This window comes from Folsomia candida, unplaced genomic scaffold (genome assembly GCF_002217175.1).
Source record: "Folsomia candida strain VU population unplaced genomic scaffold, ASM221717v1 Fcan01_Sc003, whole genome shotgun sequence".
Classification (NCBI taxonomy): domain Eukaryota; kingdom Metazoa; phylum Arthropoda; class Collembola; order Entomobryomorpha; family Isotomidae; genus Folsomia; species Folsomia candida.
The window spans coordinates 491,660-516,107 of record NW_019091195.1 but is presented as its reverse complement, the minus strand read 5'-3'; the positions used below and the strand labels follow the sequence as shown (position 1 = coordinate 516,107).

The following is a 24,448-nucleotide window of genomic DNA, read 5'->3' as shown; positions in this document are numbered from 1 at the left end:
TACATACAAGGTGTCAAAATCCTTAGTCTCAAACTCTAAGGTTGAGATTTTAAAACATTTTTTTTATTTCCGTAAAACCTTGATAGCACACCAAGTAATCAAAGCATACTTAATTATTCCTGGTACTTACTTCGATATACTAAACAGACTTTCACTTTGCCATAAATAATGCAAGACGTGTTATGTATGTAGAATATTGCTATCTCACTATTACACCCTTCTCGTGAAGGAGGCCTGGTAGGGATATGGCTTTAAAGCAAATCCGGCACTTAGCGCCATTGGAGGTTTTGGTTGACCTTGTGGCACACTGATTTTATATCTTTGCAAGAGTGAAGTAAGAAACAAAAATGATGTCACGTTTGCATACAATTCTCCCGGACAGTTCCGTTTTCCTAGCAATTAATTGGTTAATTACATTCATTGCATTAATTATCCATTCATCACTTTTGCTATTAGATGCTTTTTGCACTCACCGACTGAAAAATTTATTATTCCTGACGCATTGAAAATTTCATTATTTTCATTAATGAACCTTTCTGGGCGAAATACTTCTGGGTCGGTCCATGTCTCCTTGTCTTCATAGTAAAGTCGCGTATCCACCATAATCATTGTGTCCTTTGAAAAACTTTCCCTTTAATATTCATTATCTTTTTCTTTGTCGTAATATTTACATATTTAGTCGACCAAATCATACCTTCTTAATGATATATTTCTTGTAATAAAAATCATAAAGAGCTCTCCGGGGTACAAAATTCGGTAATGTTCGCCCATTTCGATGCGACTCTAGTAAAAACGCTTGCGTATAAATCATCCTAAGTATTTAAAGACATGATATTAATTACATAATATTATTTTATATTAACTTATAAAGGGTAGTACTAACTTTTTTCTATCCGAAAACTCAATAAATCTGTTGTCAGGAGCTACGTCTAATATTTCTTGATAAATTTTTTCCTGAATGTCGGGAAAAAGGATTAAGTAAAGAACTACAGACTCCAAGTAGCTGCTCGTTGTGTCAGTACTGCCCAAAATTAAATCTTGAAACATAATTTGAAAGTTTTCACCTGTAAAAAAATATTAGGAAGCTTTAAATTGTTTCGTAGAATAGCTTTGTTTTATGTCAAATTACAATTAAAAATAATGTCCCCATCAGATTTGCAATTTTGGACGAAGGATTCGGTAAGACTTGTCGGGACGTCTAAATCTTTCATGCGTGATTTTGCTTCGTTGAATAATTTCTGCGGCAATTATTTTTTATAGGTTAAATTTGTCTTTTGCGATATTTTTACAGTATTGAAATCACCTTTGCAATATCATTGCACGTATTGAAAAAGTCCATTGGAACATTGTACTTTAACAAACGTGGACATATGTGTCGCAAAAATGGGAACGCGTTAATAATCCCCATTCCCGTGACACCACTATTAACAAAATCATCACTCGATGCGGAAATACGGGTCAAGTCGGCAAAATCTTTGCTGGACAGTGGGCCAAACATCATTTGCCACATTATCGTCATTATGTGGGCGTTAAAAATATGATTCGTTTCAACTACACCGTGTTCCTTAGAATCTTTGTCAATTTGGGAAAATAGAGCTTCGCAAGCGTCCTAAGTTTACAAAAGTAGAATTTTGCTTATGATGGAGATCTGAAGAATATGATGCGTCGTTTACATATTTATTCTCCAACCTTAATGTGATGTTCCATCTCCATTGATTTGCCAAATCCATATTCACGTAACTTCTTAAACATCCATACTCTCGATTTTTCCCAAATTTCACCTTCACCCGTGGCAATTCCAAGATTTTTATTAAAACTTCTATCCGCAAACAGACCACTCCTGTCTCGGCCCATGGCTGCTTCGTGTTGAATAACCGTAAACATAGCTTCTTTCGATGTGAGAACAACTGTTAATTTGAATATTACAGAAATAAGTGTTTCATAAATAATGTAAGTTACATGTACCGAGCGAGCTGATGCCAACCTGTACGCTTCATCCCCACTTTGATGGAAAAAATTTCCCCATACTTTTCAGACAAGTTTCCAAAGGTCTGTGTTAAGTCGGACGAAGCGTTTGCAATGTCCAACAAATTTCCAATAATGGGCCATGGGCGTGGACCTGATATGCAATGCATGAAATTGTAATATTGTATATTGTATATTGTATATTGTATACAAATTTGCAGATAATTCCACATTAAACTCTATAAAATAAGTATTTCCATAAGTATTAGGAATATACATGCCACGAATAACTACTACCCTTTACCTGGTGGTTCCTTCGACCGATCCTCCGCAAAAATAAAGTAGTAAATAATTAACACTGCCACCACAGCGACTGCATAATAAACAAACATCTTGCACCCAATGTGTTTTAAAAAAATTGACTAAAAACCCCCTTACTCTTATTACTGCATTTCACAACTGAGATTCTAACTGGGAAAAGATCTGCACTTTATAAGCACGTTTGTGCGACATGCATAAAAATGGGAGATTGATGCATGACAAACAAACAACGGAGTTTTTTCATAACGTTGAGGTTACACGTGCAACCTTGGTTGGGATCAGTATACCATTTAAGCCAGTAATTTTGCACTTCTATCTTGCTGGACAACATTCAACTTTTGGTAACGACAACCAAAAACAGAATGCAGTATGTATTTATCTCGTATTAAAAAACACAGCAACTTTTTACTTGTGTTGATTTGAGTTGAACGGGCGCACAATGTGGTTACACAGGCAGACATGTGCATGAAGAATGATACGAATACATATTTCTAGCAAAATATCTCTAATATTTGGTCACACGCGATATGTTTTAGGTCCAGAATTATGGGGCATTTCTGGGACTACGCTTATTTATCTATATGGAAAGTAATTACAGGCAATGGCTAATATACAATGAGGAAAGTTCTTCAAAAAATAAGTATTTATCTAATCAACTGAATAGAACTTAAGTACATTGAAACTTTGGACTGACGCCTTGTTTCTGACGCGTAAGTAATTGCGTTACTGTATTTTTTGTAGGTTATTAAAATCAGTAAATGAATTTATACTTAAGTATGTACTTATCATTTATTTCTTCGCTGTCAACTATTGTCTGACTAGAATTAAATCTTAACCTGATCACCGTGTAGCTGTAAATTTTTTACCTAATAACTTCCATAATAAATTCCATAGCTGTTGAACGCACGTATTTGATGATATTTATGCAATAAGTATGCATACATAAAAAATTAATACATCGACCTAGTGCTAAATATAAAATTAAATGCTTCACTTTCATAAGGACCTGGTGGAATGGGTATCTGGCCGATAAATATATTGAATTTCTGCTACTCATGTATGGTTCAGAGACTGATATTTTATTCATTTAAGAGCCTTTTTGGTGGGTATGACAAGTTGAAAATAGGGTCATGACGTCAAATAAATTAGAAGATTTTATATATATTTAGACTGATCCTCCTGGCAATTAATATGCATTTACATACGTATGTAATAGTAGGTAATTAAAATCGAGCGAAAACTCCCATCGCATATCGCATAATTGAAACGTGTATTATCAAATTCATTATTTTTAAGTGTACATAATTTAATTCAAATTAAGAATGTAGTGCAGTTCATAATACTCATAATTTAAAACAGTATACCACATTTTCAACCAAAACAATTTATTTACATCTGATCTGATTCACTCATCAATCATGAAAGCATGTAAAAAAGAAACTAAGAAACCAAATCCGGAAAAATGTAGTAAATTCTGCATCCTTTGTACTAGAATGACACAATCCAGTGTGACCTAGGTTAATAAAAATATCTGCATAAATTACACTATTTTTGCTGGGTCACTTTACTTTATTTATCCATTTGCGGTTTGGCGAATTTGAACTTTGCATACTTACTAATATAATTTTACTACTTTTTGTAGTGTGTTGCACATTTTATCGACTGAAGTGTGACTAATAAATACGTTGCATTTATTTGCAAAAACATTTTGCATCATGGAATTTAAGAAAACCACCGAACTAATCCAACCGCAAGACAGTCTTGAATTTCATTTATTCTTGCAAATTGTATCCCCGTTTGAACCAAATAACAACTCCTGCTTTAGCCAAATAAATTCGTATTTCGTTGGTTAATTATAATAGCAAAATATGGAAAACTCTTCAGTGAAAGTGATAATATGATATTACACATTTAAAATTAGGTGTCAAATGTACTTATATTCAAGAGCATGATACCGTTTGATAACTGCACCTTAAAAAACGACGAGATTAATCAGCCAAATCGCTTAAAATGTTCAAATCCTACACCCAACACAATTCCATGGCTTCTCCCGATGGAGTGGATCGAACCCGGAAAATCTACTATTCTGGGAGGAAACAAGTTCGTCTTTTATGCCATCCACACCACCGGACTAATAATAATTCTCATCTCCATCACGGCCTCGCTCTCCGTGATGTTAAATGTCTATCAGAATTTTAATAGGAAAAAGAAGTCTGATTTCTCGGACAGATTTCCACTTTACATCTCCATTTGCGACTTGCTCTGGGGAGTATCAAACTTACTCGGGGATCATGTCGTGCTCATGATTTACCAAGTATTTCCATCCAAAGGGATCGCAACGCTGCTGGCAGTGAACCTTTTCTTCTTTTTCGGGTACAGTTCAATTCGTAAATATTTCCTTAATTGACTCATGAATGCTAAATCGTTTTCTAAAATAAAATTTATTCCCAAATCAGCTATCAGCAACTCATGAATGCTGGACTGACATTGTCGACCTATTTGAAAGTCGTCAAACACGTCACCCTTCAATTTGGTTATTTAGAGTGGCGACTTCACACGGCCGTGTTTCTCATTCTAATTTCACAAATTGGAATGTACTGTTATCTGGAAGCTTTTGGAAATGGTGGATTTTGGTATCAAATCAAATTTAATTATGAATATTTTTCTAGAAATTATGCATCAATATAAAACTCCAGGTTTCTCATCGACCTGAAAACTGGATGGGGAATTTTTTTCGGTGCTGCCGTCTGTGCGACCTGCACTGCCCACGCAACCCTGACCTTGGTAGCATATCGTGCCATTCAAAACGTGATTAGCGACCACAAGCGTCTATTTGGTACGTACGTCGAACCACTCCCACCAAAATATAGTGACGATGAGAACAAGTTCCCAAATTCGGTGCGGATAAATAGTTACATTCATCAAACGACGTACTCAACAGCGACGAATTGCTTGACCACGTTTATCTATATTTCAATTTGTCTCTACTTTCCATTGGCGTTCATTGTGTGGGCGGGGTGGACGTTTGCTTATTTCGGATATATCGAGCCATTCTGTGCCCTTGGGGTTATTATTAGTGCAAATTCAGGGGGCTGGGTCAACGCCTGGGGGTATTTTCATAATAGGAAACTTAAAGAGAGAAGAAAGACTTTGGTGAGGAATACTTTGCGACCTAATAATTCAAGTAGTTCGAATGTATAATTTGTACTGGTAGTAATTGATTATTAATATTTAATTAGAGTTGTTAAGTAATTGAAATAACTTGAAGTTTAATAAATCAAATGAACTAAAAGGTGAAAGCAAATTGTAATTGATTTAGTTACTTTTGGCATCGGCAAATGAAGGATTTTCTAATCAACGCTATCTAGATAATTACTAAAGCTAAACACACATTTCTTATTATCATGACATTCATATTCACCACCGATTGCATTTATTAATGTAATTGCTGTAAATGCTGAACTGAACAATTTGAATTTAAAACAATTTAAAAATCCAAACTTCAAGCACGCTTGTCTTATGAGAAAATAAGTTTGTGTAATTTATTCCTTTGCGACTTGTCCAAATTTGTCCAGTTCACAAGAACTTCATTCCTGAAAAACATCGCATGAGATTTTATTGTCGTCTTACCTATGTAAATTCTTAACAAAATACATAGATAACATCGAAAGCTCACCTAAACTGTAACTTATTCTTTGATTTTATCACATTTATTGAGTCCAGGCTAATCCAGTTTTGCAGAATAGCAAGTTTACCAATCCATCTCGTTTTTCGCAACATTTCCAAAACTTTTTCGGTAAAATATAGTTGCTTAATTTGATTGCATAGTCCCAAATACTTTCCTAGGCGTTTAAGTTTCTGTGAATACATATATGTATCGATATACTTATACAGAACGTATAAATATGCATACCGTAGATAGTACAGAATATCTTTCTCACCTCCACATCGCAAATTGTATACCCCAGAAAAACATCAATTAACAGAATTGCGAGAAAACAGGACAGCACTGCAAAAAGTATACGTCCACACCAGACTTTAGTTTGAGAAATATTTCCACCGAAATCAAATCGTGTCCCATTTTCATATTCAAATTCTCCTTGCAGCATTATCACTAAGCGGAACAATGTTCTCCAGAATCCAGAAAATTCAGAGTTCTACAAATTATAAAACCAAAGTACATATTTATTTATTATTTATCTCTATTTTAAATACAAAATAATTTCACGCACCTTTCCAAAAATAATTTGAAACGCTAGCACAAATGCGATCAAAAGTGGGAGGAATGTGCAAAGCACAGAAATAAATCTCTTTGCAACTTTGTAGTAAACATAAATATAGATTGATTTAACTCCATGGTTTAAGTTTGATTCCGCAATTACGCCAAGAAGTAGAAAGGCAGATAGCAGGAGGCCAACCTTCAGTCAGAAAGTGAAGTATGCATCTCATTTCTTTCAAGTTTTTCATACTCAATAAAATATTCACCAACCACAGCCAAAGGATTTCCGTAAAACTGTGCTTTCTCTTTCTCAGCACATATTGGTAGCAAAACTGTGACGAGTGACACAACTGTAAACGATACTTGTGTCACACGTCCAAACGGGGTACATCTCCAAGTTCTGTTTTCATTTGATGGACTCGCACACAATTCTTTTACAAAATGGACAAGCAGCAATCGCATCGATATGCTGGTTATGAGCAACAGGATAAAAATTGGGACAAGTCCAAACCCCAAATAGTTTGACGATGAAGTGGTCGACGCCACATTTTCTAAGGTGAATAAGATTAAACCATTTAAATGGATAATCAATAACTGAAAATTTACTAAAAATAATTGTACTTCGATAAAGTACCATTTTCTTCGTTTTCGTCCACCACGTAGAAATTGTACATCAAATAGAAATAAACCAAGTATTTGGCGAGTGGAATGTATGTCTTAATCAGATGAATCCGATGCTTGAGCATTACCCACTTAATGCCCACGAATATTTCTGTTACAGGATGTTCCACAATCGTTTTGCAATCCTTCCCCTTCAAATAGACTAACTGAGCTAGAATGTACATTTCCGGATTCATGGTGTCATTTTCTTCCACTATTTGATAGCATTTAGGAGACTGATTATTTGACCCTTCTAATTCTATGGGAATATTTAGCAGATTTGAACCTGAAGCTGTCCCACTTTTTGTGCAGGGTTTATTAGGAACTAAACTGTAATCTGTGACACGACGAACCCAATTGTTACTGTTCACTTTAAACTTTAAAACGGCATTTGTAAATAAGGACATGTCAATGTTTAGACTTAGCACAAAGGCACCCCCTCCGCTGGTCACGGAAATTGAGGTATCCAACAGAAATGTCGCGAAAGTTGGGTACAATTGGTAAATTTGTTGGAGTGGATAATGCCCAATACGATTTCTGCAGAAATTAAAATAAGACTTACACATACGTAATGAGATCATATCAAAAATCAATGTTGGACTCACTGAATAAAAATGTTTGCTCCCTCGATAATTAATTTCCTAGCTACAGATAAATATCCCTTTTTAATTGCAATGAGCAATCCAGTCTCGTCAAAAATTGTTTGTGAATCCAACATCTTTCCTTTTACTCCGACTTGGTGAGAATATTCCAGGACTTGCTCGATACATTCGATACCTGGACAAGAGGACAGTTGCAAATGTACATAAATATCTTTAATAAGTATGTATTTTTATGCTCAATTTTACAATTTCCATCCACAGCTGCATGCAAAATACACTTCCCAACTTTGTCTTGAGTCCTCAATAAAAAGTTTCCAAACTTTTGCACCATTTCCTCTTCGTCGCCTTGAGACGAGAATATTTGTAATATGCTTGCCAACATTTCGCGCATTTTGATAACATTACCATTTCGGGCTGATTTAAATAAAGCTTGCTTAACTGAAGAATTATTAAATGGCATAGACAAGTCATCGGGGCTAACAAAAAATTCATTAATGGAAGGATTATAAATCTCTTTTTCAGATTCATCACCAAAATATTTCTGCAATAACTCGAATCCGGCCGTGTTACAAGTTAACTGAAAAATTAGTTGTAACTTTTCCCACTGACTTGAATCAAACTTGTAGCGATTTTGGAGTAAGTTATCGTAAAGACGACGGAACCTTTGAAATGTAGTTCCAGCACGATTAATTTCCGCCTGGAAAATACACATTAATAAATATTTAAGTATTTAAAATATTTACACCAAACTTAAATATTTCTCTTCATTTTTCCAACTATCAAAATGTATGTATATAATTGTATTTAGGATTTACCTCACTTCCGATTTCGAATCCTTCATTTCTGAGTTGATCCCATAGTTGATACAAATATGGAGTAGCTTGTATAAGACGTAAAAATTTATCGTCTATTTCAGAACTTGTCATTATTATTATTGGCACTAAACCTTCACGTCCTGCGACCTATCCGTACATTAAGAACATATTAATCCCTAAACACAAAGGCAGATTCAATAATACCAAACAACGAGACAATGCAGATTAGATAGGCAGAATTTCATATGTTGTGATAATATTTAAGCATGCTGTGTAGTGTTACATAATACCAACAAGCATGTATATACATATGTACATAAATACATATGTGTGTAAAATCATTACAATACATCTCATCCACCTGCTTCGAAGTGAATAGCATCTCAAATTTTGATCATCTATCCTACCTCGTGTGCTACGAAAAAATCAATGCATTTTCTATGGATTGAATTATGCTAATTAGCATAAAAAATACTGGATGTCGTACTGAACAGAAGAAGAGAGACTAGAATACACAATAATATTTTGAATATGTTGAATGAAGAATGTGCGTATAATTTCTGTAATCCCCCAATCAATGTGTATGTAATACACGTACATAGATATTTGTGTACATAAATATGCATGCACATGTAACAATCCATCAAACCATTATCTACATTCCTCACGTATTTTTATATCATAGCTCACCCTCAACGCCCTTAAGTATGCATTTGTCTAAATAAACTGGTGAATGTAAATAAAATGTTTTAGACAATTTTATTTCATTTCATGAAAGATAAGAGTGGAATAAGGAAGAATGTGTTCCAGAATTCATGTCACCAACATGTCATACTCCCCATTCGATTTTTGATTAACCAAAACTATCATCAAACACAATTAAAAATTTCGACCAATCGAATTGAGAGCATGTCATGATGATGACATGAACTCTGGAACAAGATTTAGTACAGATTAATGATCAAAAGTCCAAGATTGAAATTATAAATAATAATTTTTTGAAATAATTGCCTTGATGGACTGGAGCGCATTTTCCATCAAATATCGATCATTTTTCATCTGCCGGTTTTTCCTTACCGGCACATGCACACACTTTCTCAGTTTTTCCGGTCGGCGGCCATGGTCGAAGACATCCACCTGTCAATGTGCTCCCAACTCCATGCAACCTCTCTGATATTCCGGACAGATACGTGTTGATATCCGTGTTTGGCAAGTCGTAGTAGAGGTAAATCCCATAACCATCGTTGACCGTTTGCGTCGCCAAATTTTGCGCGGTGCCACCAGAGGTCGCCCTCACATTCACAGCAGCAGGCCCCAGTTGCGCCCTTTGCGTCAAGCCGGGAACGTTTGGAACGCTGTAGGTTCCATAAATCGAATTCCAGCTGTAGTCCAGGTAGTCTCCAGCGATCAGCCCCTGATATGACAATCTAGACGTCGCCGGGCCGTAGTAATAAAAAGAGATGATCTTGTCGGGCATCAAAGTTCGAAGTTCTCGGAGGAGATAGATGAACGAGAATGCGTTCGGCTGCCCTGTCCCGTTGTTTCCATAATCCGCATACTCGTCATCGAAGTCAATCCCATCCAAGTCGAATAATCGGACCGCTTGGTTTAACTGGGTGGCAAAGTCTCTGGCTGCTGTCTCATCGGGGAAGTTGCAAACTCCGGCCCCTTGGTGGTTTCCGAGGATGGAGAGGAGAACCTTGATTCCCTTGTCTTGCAGTGGCTTCACGTACACATTAGCGTTTTGGAGGACCGTGGTGACATTTTGGTTCAAGTGAAGGACGGCTCGTTGAGCGGGAACGTCATAGTTGATGTTCGCAGCAAAAATGATCCCAATGTCGAAGAGGTTTTCTCCCACGGTGGTGGTGTAGCAGCCAGTGTTGAGGAAATTCGCCCCGTTAACTTCCACGTACATGACGCCCAGGGGACCTTCCTTCCTTCCTTCTTTTCGGATAATGACAGGCATGTTTCAGAAAATTGTAAATTTGTGGAAACAAAGTTTTTATTTTTATTTTAGAGAAATGTTCGATATATTTTTTCCAAACTACTTGATAATGTAGCTTAATCCCTTGCAGAGTGAGAAGTATATGATTATATCGGAAAAATGCAGCGCCTTTTAAACAAATTTCCAGAGTTAGTAAACTGTATGAATTTATTATTGGCACTGTATTTGACAAACGAGATCATGTCAATTGCACCATAAATAATCAAACAAGCCCTGAACTTGCATAGTGACCCATATCCTCATTTCTGGATATGATGGATTCATTCATACATAAATACGTAGTACCTTTAAACTCTTATTTAATAAAAATAAACTTTCTGCGTTGAAATAATTTATTATTATTTGCGCATTTTGAAACAACACAAACTATTGTCTCAATTTAGTATGAAATTAAACCAGTCTAAATGGTTTATGGGGTTAAACTCATTGTTACAACTGTCAACTGTGTCCATAATTAAGGGGTGAAAGCCCTTTATAAGATCGTTATGTCCGTCTGTCTGTCCGTAGCTCCGATAACTTTTGAACGAAAAGACATAGACACTTGAAATTTTGAACGTAAACTCCTAGCGTCAAGGGACAGGACGAGTTCGAAGATGGGCACTGTAGGTCACACCCATCAAGGTCAAAAGGTCATGAAATGTCATTTAAAGGTCAAATTGCATACATGCATCAATTTGAATTGAAATACGGATAACACACTTCTTTCACCCCTTGGTTACATTCGTTGTGACGGTTTATTTATTTTTAGAAGTAAATCCCAAATCCAGCTCCTCATTTTATTATTACTAATACACGATGACCCACATAAATTATATAGAAATACTTATTTATATGTTCAAAATGTGTTTATTTTCAAAATACTACATCAAACTGTGTTATCCCGAGCTTAGGTATGTGTAGCATGCAAAAATCATATGGAGGATCATCGTCTTTCAACATGCGGCCATTTAGACGGTCAATTTATTAAACATGAAAATCTGTATGCATTTTATTAGTCGAAATTTATTAGCCTTAAATTAATTTGTATAGAATACAATCCAGACAGACAATATTTTTATTATGCAGTTTTATTCCTAATCACACCCACCAATAAATGAGGAGTAATACCTACGTAAATATTGCCTTAGTTCTTGAGTACGTGTACATAAATAATTGCTGACTATTCTATATTTACTACAGACGACTATTTAAAACACTCAACTAAATAGCCTACTGTTACCAAAGTTCAATTAATAGTAGCTGTAAATAAATAGGTTAGACAAATTGGAACAATTTTACATAACAATTTTCCAGACAGTTGACACCAGCCAAAACAAACTAAGTTATGTTAACAGTTATAAATATGTACTCAACTTGCATAATTTCTGATTTCATATTTTACAACTAAATATTTTATTTCCACTTCGCATACAAAGCTTCTCCCCACATCGCCAATGTACTCACTAATACGCCAATTCCAAAGGCACAAAATCCCGTAGAAATTTTTGAACTCAGATCTAATCTCGCCTCCATACTAACTATCGGATAAGTCCAATTTACCCAATGTGGGAATATACTCACAGGCTTTATCAATCCAAACCAACGCTTCCAATGTGCATAAATTCCTGATGACATCATAACCTTGAGACGTTTCCAAACATAGCTATTTCTCACCGGGTACTCTTTCCAGCCAAGAAAAGATGTAAAAAATCCGTCATCTCCCTTCAGAAAAGTTACCTGTTTCCTATTATCGTTTAAAAATGGGAGTAAATTTATCACATTTTCTTTCAAATCCATATATGCAACTCTGTCACAGGTAGACAGATTATTAACAAACTGAATCGTTTCACTGTACTTGACCGGTTTCACAAATTCCTGTCCAAATTGGTTTGTCGATGTTGTGCTCTTATTCCCCCCGTAGTACAAGGTCCAAGCGAAATCCCTGTATTCTTTCAACACACGGGAAGTGCCCACATATTCCATTCTTTTCTTTAACTTTGATTGTATCATAGAATAAAACATGGGATGAATAGAGTCGTCAGTTAACTTCAGCTCAAAACTGTTGAGAATTGCCTCCATCGGAACAATTACGGTGAACCCAGCTAGGTCTGCGACACTTCGCCATGGCGCGGTAAACCTTGGAGGCACAATCATCTCCATCGTGAAGGAAGATTTGTACCAGTTTGTTAACACAGTCCCAAAAAGAATGGCTAGAAATGCTAGAATGATATAAGCGCTCATTATCCCACAAGTACTTCGTCTATTAACGAAACTCTTCAGGTACACGCCAAACACAGAGCACTCCAAAAGTATGCCGATGGATATAAACCAACTGAGTTGACACGTCGTACTTATTTTGTCACTGGAAGCTCCTCCTTGAATAGGTATCACCACACTCAACAAGGAAATTCCAACAAAAAGTATAATCCACAACAGGATCCAGGTCCTCCAGTCAAACGGGGAGACAAGTTCACTTAAAGGAGTAGAATTGTCCATATTCACACCATGACAAGATAGCCAACTAAATAATTCAACCCCTTCAAGAATGATGTTGGCTTCAGGATTAAATTTCAGTTCATGTTTCTGACCCAGAATATAATTCCGACCGAGTTGCTGTCCAGGATCGGTCATATTTAACTGGGGCAGGATATCGTGGAGGAGCCAGAAGCCGAGAAATTCGTCAAATGTGATGAATGTTACTATATCATCATACGAATCTACAGGACGAAGGAAAGTGTACTTATTTTGAAGATTCAATATTTTATCATTGTTTAATGATATGATCCAGGATTCAAAATCCCAGAAATATCGGTTAAGATTGGCAACAAATTGTGTGATGGAGTCCAATTTTGTATTGTCACATGTCGATATTTCGTCGCTATGACAAGGAATCGTGTACCAGGGTTTGGATATGAGTATTGTTACACTGCAATAATGTCGGTTGTGGTAATGTAGAAATAATTGACCATTTTCACCCTCCCGGTCGATATAAACAAATCCAGTATGCAAATCCAACCTGACGTGAACGACAAAGAACTCCCTTACACCAAAAAGGCCTACTTTGTGCATTGTAGATTTAGTTAACCATGTTTGAAATTCATCTGCTAATGAAGTAAACCAAATAAAATATTGAGGAAGTGTATCTTTCCCAATGAAAGAAGACGATTTCATAAGAAAATATCGTTTAAATTCGGTTATAAAGTTTTCTAAAGTGTTATTGTAAATTTCTGGGAATGATATATCGTTTTCGGGCAGAATGAGAAAAAATGCCCAACAATTTCTTCCTCTCTGATTAGAATTCTTGTGAAGACTAAATCTCTTTTGTGTGGTTTTCGCATTTGTGCCAATTGTCGGCTGTCGCTTCCCATCCAGCTCGTTAGTGAGGACGATGGGGCTGATGTCAAATCTCAGTGCGGAGATTACCGTGGAATTCGGAGTAATGAGGAAATTTGTGCAGCTGGAAAAAAATTGCTGAATTGAACTTATGGCGAACTGGTTTCCAGGGTTGCTTCGTATCGTATTGCAAATTAACAAGTTATACAAAAATGTAAAGGCAAAGAATTTTTGATTGACCATAATTTGTAAAGTTTATTGAGTTTGTATGGAAAAGATTAAATCTATAAATGTTTACTGCATGGCCAAGTGATGGATTTTCGTGTCCCTACGTGTTCAATCAGCAGAAGAATTGAAAGTTCCTTGTCTGTGTTTTCAGTCAATTTCAATTATATTTCAATACGATTGACAGTAAGTACATGTTATATGAAGCGACTTTAAGTACTATTTCAAGTTTTGAGTTCTTACGGGTTAAAACGAAGGACAAATTGTCATAATATTTCTATTTATATGGGTTAAGTTGTAAGTTGGCATATATTTCACCAAATTAACAGTAAAATACAGAAGCTTTTTACATAAAGTGTGTGGATAGAGTAGACAAATACATGGTTATTGCACCCGTATTTTTGCAAGCTGAAAATTTAAATGTTGTTTGCCATTTCTTTTTATTAATTTAAGATTTCCCTGGATTGATTGCAATAGTATAGCCTAATTTAATTTAGCGTATAAAACTAATCAGAATGTCACAGAATATATATGTAAAATACAGTTCATGTTCATATGTATGTACATAGTCTCAAAACTACTGATTAAAATCATTTGTGCCTACGTGACAACGTCTATTTACGTGACAACGTCTATTTGATAGCTTTTTCTGTATTACTCTTAAATGTCGTGACATTTATAACATTTCTTTCCTTCTTGCCAGTTCCTACTTGAGACTGTTTTATTAATCCGTCCAAAACAACTAGAATATAACTTTCTACGAGAAATAATGGTCGAGCCACACTACGAAATTCCCATCCTGATCCAACACCTCTACATTGACAGGTATCCATTCATTTACAAATTGCCCATAGAAATCTTGGATGGTCCACATGGCATAAAATTAGCCCAAGTTAAGCGTCCCTTTCACTCGGTCATATCATTATTCCCAATGCTTTCTCTCCTCACAATTTGGTCAACATCGTCCCTCGGAGTCTTGGTGCTTTTACGAGAGGAAATTGATCCATATGTGGAACCGAGAATGTGGATCTGGTCCGTGCTAGCGATTACGGCTCTCTGCGGGTCATTCGGCTATTATTATTGCATGGTGAAACACAGCAGATTCGCGATTCGTCTAATGAATGAGATATTTCGGTGTGAATCTACCCTTAAACGAGGTGAGGATTAACTGCTAAGCACATATTTTCTTAAATTTCAAAATTTCAAATTTCAAATTGTGTAATATATGTTTGTTATATTAGAAAATGGGATAAAACCAGGTAAAACTTTCACCCGACGTAACTCTTCACAAGCTAAAGTCCTCGCCTGTATCAAATTCTATATCTGGTGTACCTACTTGTTCATCCCGTTTTCATCCTGCCTCTTCGTTTTCATGGGCTTCGACCCTACTCACCGAATTTTTGACTTCATCTTCAAAACATTTCCTCCCTTTTATAAAAATGCTCTACGACTATCCTTCAACAGCAAAGTGGTTCTGACCCTGGGCCTTTTTTGCATCCGTTTATCGGGATTAACCTTCGTGCTGTATGAGGGGTTAAGGCTCGCATTTCTCGGCGTTTCTCTAGCCCATTGCGGTGGTCATGTGGGCATATCTTTGCTGAAAATGATCAATGGTTTGCTTCCCAAGTGGGGCAAGGCAATCGTGGAGGGCAAGTTCGTTCGACATTTCAGTCACTATCGGCACCTCATGATCCTTTTGAGAGCAATGGAAAATTCGGTGCAAACAACGGCGACAATTTTTCTCTTCATTACAGCCTGCGCCGTTGTTGTTTGTACCTTCGTCGCTGTGAGACTGCATCCTCTGATTACCACGCTAATTCTAATTGTCAATATTGGAATTGTCGTATTAATGGTAACCATGACAAAAATAAATTTGGACAATTTGGCCGTTTTGGAGCCAATGTCGCATAATTTGTTGCAAGCTTTTAAAGGGACAAACATGCAGTTAGGTATGACGACCGAGTTGAGAAAGTTGACCGTGAGAATTGTCAAATCGTTGAAGCCGTTACGGATTCCTTTGGGGTTGGGGTCGCTAAAGTTTGCTGAAATTAAAACTTGCACAAAATCGACAATAATGATGGGTATGGTGGATAGTTGTATGAATGCCTTGTTGGCTAACTGATCTATGCGATAAATCGAATTACGTAAATTGCTTTTTTGAATAACTTTTTAATCATTTTTTTTCTGGATTGAAAACAAAATAAATCATGATATGTACATACATATTATGTATGCACCAACCCATTTATACATACATACATTAACTGATTCGTAAATATTTTCTCCCATAATGCTGAACATCTACAACACTTAAATCTTTGATTAAACAACGAATTAATTCCTTAATTAATTAACAATTCTTTAATGCATTAATCCAATCTGCAGAAATAAATTTACACTTGCCTTGGCCAAAAAAGTATGAGTCCTTTTTTATCAGACGTTGTGGTATAACCCAATTGTAACTGACCTATACTCAATTGTAATCTGCACGAGCCACTTGTCATCAATTATGCAAAACCAGCCATATGGTTTCCGTTATCCTACAGAGAAAAAGTTTCAATTTGTGCAATATTAATGTGTTGCACCCTTACATACATATGACACAATCCATTATAAAAGTGCATGTTTGGATCATTGTTTATCTTATCTTAACCACTGGGTTGCCTATTTTCTTACCATTACGCTATTCATGGAAATGACATTTATGTATCAATTACAAATGACCACTAAATATATGGCATGCATATTTATTATTTTTTTAGAAACTAGCATAATTTGATTAATATGAACAAACCAATTTGTTCACCTTATCTACAATATTTAATACTAAATTATATGCACTACTTACGATGAGGCCGTAATTGTAGCTGTGTGTACACACACCTTCAGCAATATTTTCAATAAAAGTCCAGTTGTATTTTTACTTCACTTCTCATAAAGTTACTCATAACAATGTCGCTTCCAGAGGGGATAGAGATTTTTAAGCACATCGTCCCCAAGGAGTATCACTGGACGGAATATTTCGTTTTTTCTGCAGTTCTAGTATTTTCAACGGCAATTCCTATTTTTGACAAAATGATATATAACAAAAATCTGGTTAGTTTTAAAGAAGATTTGTGTTCACGACATAAATCTAATTCTGTAATGTTGGTATCATTCTCAATGGTGGGAAGGTGAGTCACGTGTAATTTATCTAAAAATGCAAGTCTTGTTTTTTGCTAAAGGTTAAAAATCTCGCCCATAGTTTCGTATCTGCCGTGACCCTGCTCGGAAATCCTGTCGAGGTTTACTTTTACGGTCAACAATATACAATGATCGTCTTCGCCTTTGTGCCGATGACGATTTTGTTGAGCTACTTCTATGTCCCGGTGTATTTAGATTTGCAGTTAAATTCTGCATATCAGGTGCGTCCCATGCATGTCAAACTTATTTCTCAAACTTATTTCGTAAAACTATATAGCCAATTTTTCAGTATTTTGAATGGAGATTTGGCCGCAATGTGCGTGTGATATGCTCAATGTTTGGGATTCTTCACTTGGTGCGTTCCTCAGTTAATAGCATAAAGTGCCAAATTAATGGTGCCAGTTTTATAGATAATTTATACACCAATTACCGTTCTCGGCCCCTGTTTAGCAATTGACCATGGTACGCATGTATCTAAATATTAAGAATCTTACTTTTCTATCTTCACTAAATTTATTGGTTATTGATGGATGGAATAGTTGCCGGATTCGATTATCGCATCTCATCTGCTGCAATTTTTACGGTGTGCATAGTAAACTCTGCTATGGTAGGACTCGTTTTTGGGATTATCTAAATATGCACTCAAAATAAAAGGATGTATGTATGCGCAATATAGGGTGGGCGTTTATCAGCGACTTTATGGACAAATACGCTGCAAACCACGGTCATGTTTACGGCTTTATTTGCACTTGCAATTAGCAGTATAATTGAGCTTGGTGGCCTCTCAAGTGCATGGGAACGGTCAGCGGCCAGCGGAAGGACAAAAGTGTTTGAGTAAATAAATAATCCATATTTCATGTTTGAGTATGCCCCAAGTACTTATGTGCCACATTGCTAACTCCGCTGTTCCACGCAGCATGGATTTTGACCCCAGGACTCGCCACACTTTTTGGACTGCGATAATAGGTGGGACGTTATTATGGTTGCCAATATTTGGTGCGACTCAGGCACAAATTCAGCACTACAATTATCTCACAACAATTTCACAATCACGCCAGTAAGTTAAATTGTCTAGCACAGGTTAAAGTGTCACCTAACATCTCACATTTTTTATGCAGATGCCTCTTCTCCAATATGATTGGAATGATGCTGGTTATGCTTTTCTGCTCTTTCAACGGCTTCTTGGTGTACGCAAGATATTATGAATGCGACCCCGTGACGGCTAAGGTACCGTAAATATGATATGAAATACTTTGAGTAATAATGGCATAAAGTTGTATTGTCCATGGAAGATTATAACTGCGACGGACGAATTATTGCCGTATTACGTGATGGACCTCTTCCGGAATTACCCTATCTTGCCTGGTTTGCTCGTCGCAGGAATCACTTGTGGGAGTTTGACGTATTGAATTGTGGAAATTTGAAAAAATTTCATAAAATATGTAATTCTATGTATTATTCCACATTTTCAGGACGGTCTCTAGTACAATCTCCTCCTTGGCTGTGTTGCTTACCGAGGATTTCCTCAAGCATTATCGACCATCTTTGAATTCAGCTGAACTTGAGCGTTCATCTCGAATTATTTCCATCCTCTGTGGAGTGCTCGGTTATGGATTGGTGTTTTTGATAAAACTTATTAATGAAACTATGCAGATTAGTCCGGTACGGGTATTCAGAAATTATCTGAGAATAGTTCAGAATATAGCAGATAATTATGCAAATATCTTTGGAATTTTTTCAGTTTTCCACCCTTGTTCATGGGTCTCTGCTGGGTCCCATTTTAGGTGCTTTCAGCCTGGGGATGTTTCTCCCGTGGACAAATACCCTGGTTGTGAATGTGGCTAATTTGTAGTCATCCTGTTAAGCATCTAAAGTGCAAATTCTTATCTTAGGGAACATTATTGGGGCTTTTGGCTTCTGTCGTGATAACCGGATTCATAGGCATCGGAAACATTGTGGCTGAAAAGCTGTATCTTCTCCCAGATATGAAGCTATCATTATCACTCCGTGGATGCAGTTGCACCAATTCTACCAGCATTGAGACCATTATTATGCCGTGTAGTGATTTCATCTCACCACAAAATTTGACACAGTTGGACACATTTGATAGCTTCGACTGGAAGGAAAACGATGATTCGATATTTATTAAGATTTGGTCCACCTCTTACAGTAAATGATGATCAAGAGTTGAAATATTTTATTTTCGACCCAAATTTTATAATTTTTTAATACAGTTTGGCAGCCAGGAATTGGAGTCGTGTCCACCTTGTTTTTTGGAGCAGTTTTCAGCATAATTGTAACCTCTATAAATCGCAAACACGTGAAGAAAGTACCAGCCAGACTTTTGAGCAAACCATTCATCAAACTTTGGAATAAAGTCATTGGCGATGCAAGAATGCGACAGTGGATTGAATACGACAATAAGAATGACGATTTTCCTAATTTCGGGTTCAGAAATTATCCGCCCACGAATGGTAATGCGAATCCTGCATGGATATCGACGAAATTGTGAATGTAATTTAGTTCGAATGCATTCCAACAAAATGTGTAATTTTGCCTAGATATTTATTAAAAGACGGCTGGACCGTTTCCCGTTATACAATGCGATATTTAAATAAATATGTAGATCTTACTCATTAAGAAATATACTTTCTTTAGGAAAGAGGCACTTGACTTATTTTTGTTTATTAAAAATTTAGTACAAACTTACAATACAATTACAAAAACTATACTTAACTTACACTTATTCATTAACTGGTATCATTTCGATTTTACTTTGATTTCGTTATATACATATTTGGATTTTGCGTATTAAACTAGATTTATACATAGTTTAATTTAAGCAAATTACAACTAGAAAATTAAAACTAAAATTGAGAGACTTTTGTTATTTATAAAGTCAGTCTATCAGCCGACAGGTGGACACTTGACGCAGTGGTTTCCCGTGATAAGATTGACATCAGGTGTTCCTGTTGACATAAGCAGATAATTTATTCTATCATATCTTCGAATGACACGACGTATTCAATTTGTTTAAACTCACCACAAAACGTCATTGTCGTGATCAACTCTTCCTTGAGAATTGAAAGTACCCTATCGACCCCTGCTTCACCTGCCACGCCAAGCCCCCAAAGTATTGGACGCCCCACAAACACCTACAATTATCATCAGTAAATTATAAACTTGAATACCATTTAGAATTTCTGAATGCAAAAATGATAATTACCATATCGGCTCCAAGTGCAATTGCCTTAAAAATATCGGATCCATGCATAATTCCGCCGTCCAGAAATACTGAACATCTTCCCTTCACGGCTTCAACTATCTCAGGAAGAATGTCAATCTTTATAAGAAAATATTAATTATAGAAAAAAAACTACTTGTGTATTAATTAATGAAACAACTCGTATTTGTCGTACTGTCGCTTTTCCACTGTCGAGCTGGCGTCCTCCATGATTCGATACATAAATTGCATCCGCCCCATATTCCATGGCTAGCAGGGCATCTTCCTTGGTTTGTATACCCTTCAAGATAAGAGGTAGCGACGTCTGCCTATAAAAAAAGTCCATTTTCACTACAAATTTACCAAGAGCTTAATAGATCACTTTGAATCGCATACCCTTTCAAATACTGAACATAATTCCATGTGCAGTCTCGCCTTAATAAATCAGTCGAATAGTTTGTTAAGTGCTTACTTTCTTCTTCCGATTTGCCTTGAATGTAGAGATCAAAGTTGGCAAGTCTGCAAGCCATATAGTAAATTTAATAAAAAAATCCTAAACAATATTTAAACCAAAACCAACCTAGTAGTTTGAGGTACGTCAAACTTCAACCTTTTCAATTCTAATCGGTTCCCCAATGACATTGTATCGACTGAGACAACGATTGCTTCATAACCACATTTTTCCGCTCTTTTGATCATGTCGATTGATATCGTTCTATAAATACGGTCAACATCTTGTTAATTATGAATGCACAAAGCTTCTCACATTGCATGCACAATCTACCCTTTGCACAATGTAATCTGCATCCATTTCCTGAGATGTGGTACTTCCCAGGCGAGGTCTTCGATTGACGTGCTCGAGTGAAAACTTTGGATGTAAATTCCACCAATTTTTTCTATCGCTATAATTTATGAAAAATATTAAAGTTTTAAATGCATACACTTTATAAATTAACCAGAATGTCTAAATAATCTAAAGAAGTACCTTTCGCCGTGGCCCGTTCTCCATCTCTGTGTGCCATCGTGTGCATCGCCATTGGACAAATTCCAATCGGCGTGGCAATCTTTTGTCCGAATATTGTCGTAGACAAATTAATATTTGAGACATCGACAAACATTCGTGGGCGCAGGATGTAACGATGAAATGCGTTACGATTTTCGAGCGTGGTTCTCTCCTCGTCTGCGCCGCAGTTGTAATAAGCAACTACATCTTTTGGACACGATTTTGAAAACAGATTCTCAAAATCCTTAACGCTATAAAGCTCCTCAATCTTTTCATGTTTTTTGGAAAGGAAATTACTCAAATTATTTATGAAGGTGATAACTAACTTAATAATTTCTAACAGCATTTTTGAGCAATTTTGTAGTCGACAATTGTGATTCCAACCGGAATACGTTTACACGAGGAGAAATATGATGAGCGCATGCATATAAAACTCGGTGTTTAATATACATACTTGGACTCAAGTGTCACACGTAGGGATTTCACAGGCTGATGACATGTACATAAGTATGTACAAAGTAATTACGTCAATGACCAAATTGATAATGCATGTATATATTTCTGTGGTAGAAATAAATCAAAGTCATTACGTCAGTAGCACTCGTTAATGGCATGCATTACAGTATTTAACATAATGATGAAAATGCTCAATAATGATTGAACTTAAAAAACATGTTTAACATGGGTATCGCATGTACTGGAATATACAGATAATCTCATGCAGTGTTTCGAATGGACTTTGTCCCTAAAGACTTTGTCTGTCTGTCCGCCTGTGCATCAGCAGGATAACGCGAGAACCAAGAACCTCTGCACTTGGGGGGTTGCTTTGGAGATGAATTCGATGTCATGCACTACCGCATCGAAATCGGTTTGCTGCGCCATACATATGACCCCCAGGGGAAAATCCTACCAATTTTTGGGGTCAATCGGACCACCCCTCCTCAAGGCCAGGGGGTGTGGTCACACATTTCTTGGGGAATTACTTGTTTCACCCTTATGCTACATATCGTTTGCGACGGTTTACCATGTATATCAATAACATACATGTGGCTATTATGGCTACATTTTTTTTCCTTTATATTTGTGGAGTAAATTATGACGGCATTCACGCCAACTTTATAGCTCCATTTAATTAATTTAAATTATGTAATACTAATATTAACAGAAACACTTCTCTATGAAAAATTAGGTAATTGAGATTGCTACTTGAACTTGGTATAATTGTGATACGATTCAATTGTGTAAATTATTAACCAAATGTTTATGTAATTACATCCTCAAATAAGATTATATAATCACACGAATAAGTACTTTGACATATGGTGTGATGCTACAACTTCAACTTGTATATATGTAGATTGTATGCAATTTTGAGTTATAACTTACTGTTAATCATAAAAATTATATTTGTAGACAATAAAGTTTCTGAACGCATCTGTTTTCACTTTATTTTACTCCAAATCGCCTTAAACTTTACGAAACATCATTCAAATTTAATTATTGTCTATGCTATTACAAAGTTAATTAGCGTATAATTTTACAATCCAATTGAATTCTTTATTCATTCTGAAACAAACAATTAAAGCAAATCGGGTTACCTTCATTTTCATAAAAACGTCGAATTATGTATGTCAGGTAATTTTCCCATTTAAGCAAAACCACTAATAAAGTGTTCTTGTAAGATTTGAGCCACTTTCTCAAACATTTATGCTACAAATAATACACTAGTGCATATTATAAGCAGCCCCCATCAACCAAACCATTACGATCAGGACCATACTACTTTTATCGGATGAGACGCCACTCTCGTCATCATCATCATCGTCCTCCTCACTGCTTTCTTTCGGTGGTGTGAGACAACACGTCTTCTTCCCGTAGACAAAACGTCCCTTGTAAGGGCACCCCCATTCCTCTCCCACCCCGCGATCCGCCTCTTCATACCCGTCTGGACACTCGCCACCTTCTCCAGAGGAGCAGGACGTGTTAAAACAGGGCGGTTTGTAGCCTTCGTTGCAACAGAGGAGCGTGGTCATTGGGGGCGCAGTGCTGTCACAGATGACCACGTCTCTGCTCATCTCAACCCGACCGTCTTGACATTCCACGTGATGTGGTTTGCATGGCGTGTCGATGCAGCCAGGGGTCGGGATGCAACACAGTTTCCGCTCTTTTCCATACGGACAATCTGTAATAGTAGTGATTAGATTTGTGCAATTGTCGAAGATTCCTGAAAAACATAAATTGGGTAAAAACATCGTCACTCACTGCGCTTGTCTACGAGAACCTCGCTATAACTCCACTTGCAGAGGACATAACTTTCACACGAAGTCATGTAACAACCTCCGTTTTTCATTCCAGTGAAATTCTTGAATTCGGGAATATCGTCTTTCTCCTCACTGCTTTCTGAAGTAGCAAATGTTGGGGATGCGATAAGACCAACAATTATGAGAAGGATGGTCAGGAAGTTAAGTCCAACCTGGAAAAGAGATTTATTACATAACAACTAATAAATACATACGGCAAGAATATGGTGAAAATAATATGCAACGCTATTTATTCCCAACCTTTTCCATGTTGTGTCCCGACAACCTATGCAAAATAGTTGTATTTCTTATAATCACGAGTTTACTGAATATTTGTCTAAAATTGTGGATAGCAGATTAGAATTTGACAATAACTTTAGCTATGGTACAATCAGGACAGTGAGTGTCGGTGTTCTCGCAGATTTGTGGCACAACTCCTATCAATTGCACCCATCAGTATATTCATGTACCTAAATATACTCTCTCTATTTCTTGCAAGCAAGTGAAAAGCGGAGCAAATGTATTAAGTGGTTGACGACAAATCTCAATTTGGGACAAGATGTGTTGGAAAACACACTTTCCTCCTCAGTCAAGGACAGAAAATTATGGGTTAGA

General features: G+C 36.5%; 7 protein-coding genes across 11 annotated transcripts; 2 read left to right on the top strand and 5 right to left on the bottom strand.

Annotated features, from left to right (window-relative positions):
- Nucleotides 1–21: 21 nt before the first annotated feature.
- LOC110845535 (farnesoate epoxidase) lies at nucleotides 22–2,567 on the bottom strand. Of its 2 annotated transcripts, XM_022091971.2 has the most exons (9): nucleotides 2,270–2,567; nucleotides 1,985–2,119; nucleotides 1,690–1,907; nucleotides 1,304–1,609; nucleotides 1,130–1,238; nucleotides 884–1,064; nucleotides 695–812; nucleotides 474–615; nucleotides 22–392 (listed from the first exon to the last, which is right to left on the bottom strand). In XM_022091971.2, the coding sequence occupies exons 1-9, from the start codon at nucleotides 2,355–2,357 to the stop codon at nucleotides 211–213; spliced, it is 1,479 nt and encodes a 492-aa protein (XP_021947663.1). In that variant the 5' UTR covers nucleotides 2,358–2,567; the 3' UTR covers nucleotides 22–210. The 2 variants fall into 2 exon arrangements, with proteins under 2 accessions (XP_021947663.1, XP_035705297.1); XM_035849404.1 differs by lacking the exon at nucleotides 2,270–2,567 and having other exon boundaries at nucleotides 1,966–2,118.
- Nucleotides 2,568–2,709: 142 nt separating this feature from the next.
- Nucleotides 2,710–5,590, top strand: LOC110845534. Its single transcript, XM_022091970.2, has 3 exons — nucleotides 2,710–4,659; nucleotides 4,743–4,919; nucleotides 4,983–5,590. The coding sequence occupies exons 1-3, from the start codon at nucleotides 4,235–4,237 to the stop codon at nucleotides 5,485–5,487; spliced, it is 1,107 nt and encodes a 368-aa protein (XP_021947662.1). The 5' UTR covers nucleotides 2,710–4,234; the 3' UTR covers nucleotides 5,488–5,590.
- Nucleotides 5,591–5,678: 88 nt separating this feature from the next.
- On the bottom strand, nucleotides 5,679–9,199 carry LOC110847762. Of its 4 annotated transcripts, XM_035849402.1 has the most exons (11): nucleotides 8,583–9,199; nucleotides 8,173–8,464; nucleotides 8,014–8,112; nucleotides 7,771–7,942; nucleotides 7,452–7,702; nucleotides 7,140–7,379; nucleotides 6,776–7,056; nucleotides 6,519–6,704; nucleotides 6,200–6,443; nucleotides 5,963–6,128; nucleotides 5,679–5,879 (listed from the first exon to the last, which is right to left on the bottom strand). In XM_035849402.1, the coding sequence occupies exons 1-11, from the start codon at nucleotides 8,691–8,693 to the stop codon at nucleotides 5,804–5,806; spliced, it is 2,118 nt and encodes a 705-aa protein (XP_035705295.1). In that variant the 5' UTR covers nucleotides 8,694–9,199; the 3' UTR covers nucleotides 5,679–5,803. The 4 variants fall into 4 exon arrangements, with proteins under 4 accessions (XP_035705295.1, XP_035705294.1, XP_021950450.2 ...); XM_035849401.1 differs by having other exon boundaries at nucleotides 8,014–8,464; XM_022094758.2 differs by having other exon boundaries at nucleotides 5,963–6,144; nucleotides 6,228–6,443; nucleotides 8,014–8,464.
- Nucleotides 9,200–9,630: 431 nt separating this feature from the next.
- On the bottom strand, nucleotides 9,631–10,548 carry LOC118434768 (endo-beta-N-acetylglucosaminidase H-like). Its single transcript, XM_035848952.1, has one exon. It carries the CDS (start codon nucleotides 10,546–10,548, stop codon nucleotides 9,631–9,633), a length of 918 nt encoding a protein of 305 aa, XP_035704845.1.
- An 8,662-nt stretch (nucleotides 10,549–19,210) lies between these two features.
- LOC110845531 lies at nucleotides 19,211–19,819 on the top strand. The gene is made up of 2 exons (XM_035850094.1): nucleotides 19,211–19,476; nucleotides 19,542–19,819. The coding sequence occupies exons 1-2, from the start codon at nucleotides 19,293–19,295 to the stop codon at nucleotides 19,817–19,819; spliced, it is 462 nt and encodes a 153-aa protein (XP_035705987.1). The 5' UTR covers nucleotides 19,211–19,292.
- Nucleotides 19,820–19,959: 140 nt separating this feature from the next.
- Nucleotides 19,960–21,915, bottom strand: LOC110845530 (peroxisomal (S)-2-hydroxy-acid oxidase GLO3). Its single transcript, XM_022091967.2, has 8 exons — nucleotides 21,516–21,915; nucleotides 21,315–21,432; nucleotides 21,111–21,245; nucleotides 20,927–21,049; nucleotides 20,727–20,859; nucleotides 20,534–20,650; nucleotides 20,351–20,462; nucleotides 19,960–20,276 (listed from the first exon to the last, which is right to left on the bottom strand). The coding sequence occupies exons 1-8, from the start codon at nucleotides 21,877–21,879 to the stop codon at nucleotides 20,215–20,217; spliced, it is 1,164 nt and encodes a 387-aa protein (XP_021947659.1). The 5' UTR covers nucleotides 21,880–21,915; the 3' UTR covers nucleotides 19,960–20,214.
- Nucleotides 21,916–22,955: 1,040 nt separating this feature from the next.
- LOC110847201 lies at nucleotides 22,956–24,388 on the bottom strand. Its single transcript, XM_022094088.2, has 3 exons — nucleotides 24,095–24,388; nucleotides 23,796–24,006; nucleotides 22,956–23,715 (listed from the first exon to the last, which is right to left on the bottom strand). The coding sequence occupies exons 1-3, from the start codon at nucleotides 24,101–24,103 to the stop codon at nucleotides 23,258–23,260; spliced, it is 678 nt and encodes a 225-aa protein (XP_021949780.1). The 5' UTR covers nucleotides 24,104–24,388; the 3' UTR covers nucleotides 22,956–23,257.
- Nucleotides 24,389–24,448: the final 60 nt, after the last annotated feature.